This window comes from Bidens hawaiensis, unplaced genomic scaffold (assembly GCF_021521415.1).
Source record: "Bidens hawaiensis isolate Kalapana, Puna unplaced genomic scaffold, B.hawaiensis_p1.1 tig00001511_1, whole genome shotgun sequence".
Taxonomy (NCBI): domain Eukaryota; kingdom Viridiplantae; phylum Streptophyta; class Magnoliopsida; order Asterales; family Asteraceae; genus Bidens; species Bidens hawaiensis.
The window spans coordinates 2018369-2024964 of NW_027491085.1; the positions used below are offsets into that span (position 1 = coordinate 2018369).

General features: G+C 35.6%; 1 protein-coding gene across 1 annotated transcript; it reads right to left on the reverse strand.

Annotated features, from left to right (window-relative positions):
• Positions 1-4926: 4926 nt before the first annotated feature.
• Positions 4927-6089, reverse strand: LOC143580920 (uncharacterized). Its single transcript, XM_077063830.1, has one exon. The coding sequence runs from the start codon at positions 5998-6000 to the stop codon at positions 4978-4980; it is 1023 nt and encodes a 340-aa protein (XP_076919945.1). The 5' UTR covers positions 6001-6089; the 3' UTR covers positions 4927-4977.
• Between the last annotated feature and the right edge of the window lie 507 nt (positions 6090-6596).

The following is a 6596-nucleotide window of genomic DNA, read 5'->3' on the forward strand; positions in this document are numbered from 1 at the left end:
AATATTTGTGTGTTAATCTCTTATTCTACCTATTTGGGACATAAGCTCTTTGTAGTCTTTTGATTAGTTCAATATTTGGTTTTGGTTGATATATTTCACCGAATATCTAATTACATAGCTGTGACATTCGTCAACTTCGAGCCTCGATTTGTTTTCGTGTTGTAAACTTTTACTTTGTAAAACCGACACAACATTTTTAAAACCTTATTTAATTATTATATAATATCATTTTAGACCTCGACCTTAAATAAATCGATATTGGCCATATTATAGTGTCGTTAAGAAAAAAATATAAAGGGTTCAAACTAAGTTTTGCAAAGTGGTTATAAGCCTTGGAAACTTTAAACTCACATTAAACATCGACTGAAATTTGGAGGGCTTGTTTTGAAAATATGCATTACATATATATACACCTAAACTAAAACCCTAAACATATTATTAACACACACACGCACATCACAGCCGCCTCCCTCCATACTTGCCGTTTTCCGGCGACCTCGGACCTCCAGCGAGCACCAACACCACCTCCGGTAAACCCTCACACCCAAAAAACCTCCTTTTTCCCTCTCCGGTTTCGTCTTCCGGCAACCCATAGCCTCCTCGCGTATTTCCGGCCACCACCTCCACCACAGCCATCCAAAACCACCCCTCCTACCCTCAATAGCGTTTCCGGCAACCCCCTCCTCCCCCTTTCCCCTTCGGTTTCGTTTTCCGGCGACCGGAAAACCGGCCGCCGCCTACTCAGTCCCGCAGCTCTCTCTCTGCCTATCTTTCTCTCTCGGCCTCTCTCTCTCTCAGTCTCTCTCTCTATTCGGCTCACTCTCTCCGTCTCTCTCTCATCTCCGGTGGATTTCGGCTCGGTTCATTCCCGGTATCGAGCCACGACTCGTGAACACGAAAAAGGTATATAATTTTGGTGTTGGTGTTACTAAACTTCATATATCGATTATCGGATTTAAGTTCCTTAATAACTGGTTTATATATTTAGTTATATACTTTGAAACGAATCGGGTTTGCGTTGTTGGTATGAATTGGGTAAAAGATGAACACCCGGGAAATGATATAATAAGTTCTTGGGTTTAATTATTTTGGTTCGGTTTGGTTGGTACGTTTATTAAATTAGAGGTCTCGGATTCGGGTCATCCTAGATCGGTTTTTGGTATTGTTTCTTGTTATACTTAATAAATTTATTATTACTTTAAGTATTAACATAAATACGTAAAGATTATTATTATTATTAAATAGATTATTATTATTATCATTATTATTATTAACAAGATAATTATTAGTATTATCATTATTATTATTAACAAGATTATTAATATTATTATTATTACTATTATCTTTTAACAAAACTATTATTATTATCATTATTATTATAAATATTAAAGTTGTTATTAATATAATTAAAAATCATATTATTATCATCAATTATTAGCAATAATATCATTATAGTTATATTATGAATTCGTTTAGAAATCAAACTGACATCGAGTATAATATCATTATTTACTATCAATATTATTTATTATTATTATTATTATTATTATTATTATTATTATTATTATTATTATTTCTATCAACAACATCTTAATTAATACTAAGATCTTTATTCTTTAACTATTATTATTATTAGTATTATTAATAATAATTACGGTTATTATGTTTTACGTCATATCTTACATATATATATATATATATATGAAACATTTCTTTTAAAATTATCATTGTCATTATTATCATCATCATAAATAATATTATTATAAGCTTCATTATAAATTCATTTTCATAAAAACCGAACTCTTGATTTAACACCGTCTTGCTTATATTTAATATTGGTTAGTTATTTAAAAACCCAATAAAATAATATTAATTTATATTAATTGTCATTTAAGTACGAGTTCCTAACCATTAACAAATTAACCGATAATTCGATTTACAACCGAACCTTCTCGTCCAATGTTTCCAATATAGTTTCATTATGGTTTCAAGTTCATTAATATATATTACATTATTTATTTTAGCTAAGGTGTTTGTCGTTTCAAGTCGGATATGTTCGTTTATCGTTCGAGCTTCATTTATTTATCTATTTATTTCTCGGTTCATCAGTCGAGGTGAGTACTTTCATACCCCCTTTTCCATCTTTCGTTTTGGGGTGACATTTCATACTTATTAAACTAAATGCTTTATTTATTTGAATCTTAAACCCACAAACGTGATTGTATGCTTTACTTGAATAATTGCTCGATTTGGTGTTCTATGCTTACTTGCTTATGTGTTTATCGCTTTTGGATGGTGGAACTATAAATCCTAGACCATTTGGCAACCCCTCATGACAAGGTGTCGTTAACGTAATGCAATTAATGATAACTATAAAATCCTAGACTATTTGGCATCCCTTTATAGCTAGGTGTCGCTAACTTGTTTAGTGATAACTATTTTATCCAAGTTTATAGCTTTTGTTTATTGTTTGTATACAAGTTTTGTGGCTTTTCATACTATATATCTATTGTTCAAACTTATGAATTGCTCACCAACCTTTGTGTTGACAAACTTTATTTTATGAAATGTTACAGGTTTGACTTTTGTTGACTCGAGGACTTGACGAAAACGTTACCAAGACTATTAGGATATTAGTAAAACGAACAATAAAATTGCTACTTGTATTCAACTTGTTTGTGTGGACGAGATGTGTTGTTTATTGATTTGTTTAAATGAAATGAGTTAAATAAATATTGTCACTTTAAATAGTGTCTTGTGTATTTGTCCAATCACGTTGCACCTCGGCATGTTCCGCCGCCTTTGGTCAGGGTGTGACAATAGCTAACAAGTTTTGATTTAAGTTGAGGCTTTTTACTTAGACGTGTAACCGTGAGTTATATACTAGTTGATAAGACATTATTGAGAATAATGGACGAAAGACTCATATATCATCATTAATATACTCTTACTAGCAAAAAATATATACAAGAAATTATTAATTGTTACAAAACCGAAGAGCCTAGCTTTGAGGTAATGTTGTACAATAAAATAAAAATCTAACTTGTTAAAAAAAACGGTAGGAAACGTATATATCTTTATTGACTCAAACAAAAAGTTTGTTGTTTTTGTTTTTCCTTTTAAAAAAGGTGGAATATAGGGCCAGGCTGTAATTAGGTTGGTGATATCAGAAAATACAACTCTACATTTCCCTTCTGTCAAAAATGTCCAACTGCCTCACATGTTGTGTTTCATATATTCTCTCTCTTGAACTTTAACTCTTAAAGAAATTATAATTATCATTTAATTTAACATATTTTTATTTTTAACTATTAAATTTACGAGATACTAAGAGCATGTGTTGTGGGCGCTAACCCAGACACGCCGGGGGATTGGGGCGAGTTGAGGGATTGGAGGAGTGTTGTAGGTAACCGTTTTGCATTTGCAGTTTGATATTTAAAATAAAAAAAAAAATCGGAAGAAGACGAAGTCTTCATGGAAACGTACCAATTAACTCTAGATTTCTTAATTGATCACACCGGAAGCGCACCACGAATAGTTGGCGATTTGGAAAAAATGTATGATTTTTTTTAAAAAAAATCGACGCTTTAGGAAAATTGGTTTAAGGCGTTGCCAAAATGTACATCAGTTATTCGATAACTTGCATATGAAATTTCCCTCGACTCTTGGGATGAATACATGAAAATGTCGGACAAAATTTCACGGGAAGTCTTGAATTTTTTCCTAAGTTATTATTGTTGTTAAAAGTAATTTTCTTTATTTTCGTCAGGATGTCATTCGACTCTTCAGGAAGAGATACATGAAAAAATTGACATTCATGACATTCAATAAATATACGAGGTGCATGAAGAAGCACACGGTTTTCTCGAGATTCTTGGTAGCATCGATTGCAAAAATTGTCCATCTGCATGGTGTGGTCAGCATCATCGAGGTGACCATCCAATTGCCAACAACTATGCGTGAAGTCGTGGCATCATACGACCATTGGATTTTATATGCTTTGTTTGGTGTAGCCGAATCAACAATTGCTTCAATGTTGTTGAGCAATTGCTCATTTTCAGTAATACTGTAGATGGAGTTGCATATGAGTAATCATTTTCTGTGAATAATACAGAATACCGCATGGGTATTATCTTACAAATGATATTTATCCATACTAGGCCAGGATTGTTAAAGCAGTTACATGCCCACATGAGGATAAAAGAAAACTGTTCAAAAGGGTGCAAGAGTACTCGACAAGAAAAAACATTGAACGGGCCTTTGGAGTTTTGAAGAAACATTAGTGCTCATGTGGTTTCCAACGATTACTAGTTTCATGGTTGTTCGCCTTTGAACCCACGCCTATATATATATGTACATATACATGTATGCATGTATTTATGCATGCATGTGTGTAACAAAATAAACCATCGAATAACATTTTCTTTGGTTTTTAGCGCTTATCTATATATTATTGTTTTTCTGCGATGCAAATGTTATTGTCAACATTGGCATCACGACTATCATCAACGTCATAATTAACATCGTCTTCTTTTGCTTTAGCATCGTCAATGTCAATTACGACACATGCTTCGTTCTCAAAGGTTGTGGACCTCATCGTCCTTATCAAGTGGTCCAGTGGTGTGGAAGTCTATTGTGTAAACTTGTAAGGGGGGAGGGGCGGTGGATGTGGTGTGATCACTCATCACACACCCCACCCAATTATATTGTGCCACATCACCAACCCAAATTCCATCACATGTGATGGTTTTTTAATAAGGGTGGTGGTGTGGTGTGATGGTGTGTGATGTAATTTTTTTTTTGTAACTTTAAAAATTAAAGCAATACTTAATAGAACTTAAAAATAAAAACAATAGTTTAATAGAACATAATTCAACTTAAAATTTAGAAATAAAAAATAAAAGTTACAACTAACGTCTACTTCTCGTCTGAATCCGGAAATTCCAAACCTAAAGAACCTATATGCGCAACAAGATCTCATCTCAACCGATGATGAATATCTTCATCCCGCAAGTCTAATTGGACATCATCGGGAACGAGAACATGAGTCGGAGGATCCGGTACCCAATCTGGAGAAATTGCATTTCCATCTTCTTTTATTAACATATTGTGTAATATGATGCATGCATACACGTAGCTAGAGATCGTGGGTTTTTTCATTGCACGAACCGGTCGACTGAGTATGCACCATCTACCCTTTAAAACACCGAAATCTCTCTCGACATCTTTTCTTGCCGATTCTTGCAACTTCTTGAAAGCCTTTTCATTGGTCTCGACAGGAAACGAAAAGGCTTTCATAAAAACAGACCATTGCGGGTAGATACCGTCAACAAGATAGTAGCCACGTCTGTAATATCTCTCATTGACAAAGTACGGACAGAAAGGTGCGGTGCCATCTGTTACGCTCTGAAACAACGGTGATGTGTACTGAACAGTGATTTCGTTGTTTGAGCCGGGAACACCAAAATAAGAATGCCAAATCCATAAATCATTTGACGCAACCGCTTCTAGTGAGATGGTCGGTCGTTTGATATCACCCCTAACATACGCCCCTCGCAACTCCCGTGGACAATTCCTCCATTCGACATGTGTACAATCGATGCTACCGAGCATCCCTGGAAAATGCCATCTAGCCTCGTGTGCGGCGTAAAGACGTGTAATGTCGTGTCTTGTTGGTTTTCGTAGAAACTCTTTGACATACAATTTTATAATCGCGTTACAAAAGAATTGTAGACATTCACGTGAAGTTCTCTCAGACATTTGTAAGTATTCATCGAATTGGTCGGGTGGGTTACATGTTGCTAGTTGACGAATAGCGAATGTGCATTTTTGAAGCGGCGTAAAACTTCGTTTGCCTCTCGCGTCGTAAGATTCTTGAAACCATTCTTCGTTTGCTTCGACGTCGGCTACAATCTTTAAGAATAAAGATTTCGGCAAACGAAAGCGTTCCCTAAACGTCTCGTCGTTGTACTTCGGCTCCTCCACAAAATAGTCGTTCATTAGCACGTCGTGGGCATGTATACGATCACGCTCTACCACCTTTTTCTTTGGATGGCTCGGGCCTTCAAGTTCTTTGTATAGCAACGGGAACCATTCGAGAGTGTCATCGTCCGAAGACGAAGAGCTATCGGTGTCTAAGGGCATCGAGTTTTTCGGAAATTCCATATTTTTTTGTTGTGAATGAAGGGGAAGTTTGAGAGGGTTTTTGAGTTGGTTTTGGTTTTGATTTGGATTTGATTTTATGTTTTTGTTTTGGTTTTATATTGGTTTTTTTTATTTAAACCCCCCCACTCCAACGGCTACATCCCCACCAACGGCTACATTCTTCTTGGAAAACACCCCCTTCACGCGTGACAACCATCACGCAAACACATCTTTTTTGCGTGACAAGGGGGGTGGCGGCGGTGTTCCTTGGCTCATCACGCGTGACGGGGAGGCCACCACGCACCGCCCCATCCGCCCTAATGTAAAGTGGCATATGATTCCATGGCTTCCTCATTGGTTAGTAATATATAGCCAAGATAATCAAAAGAAGTTGAATAGCGAGTTCTCTGATGTAGGACGGATTCACAATAATTATTATTGCATGTACTGGA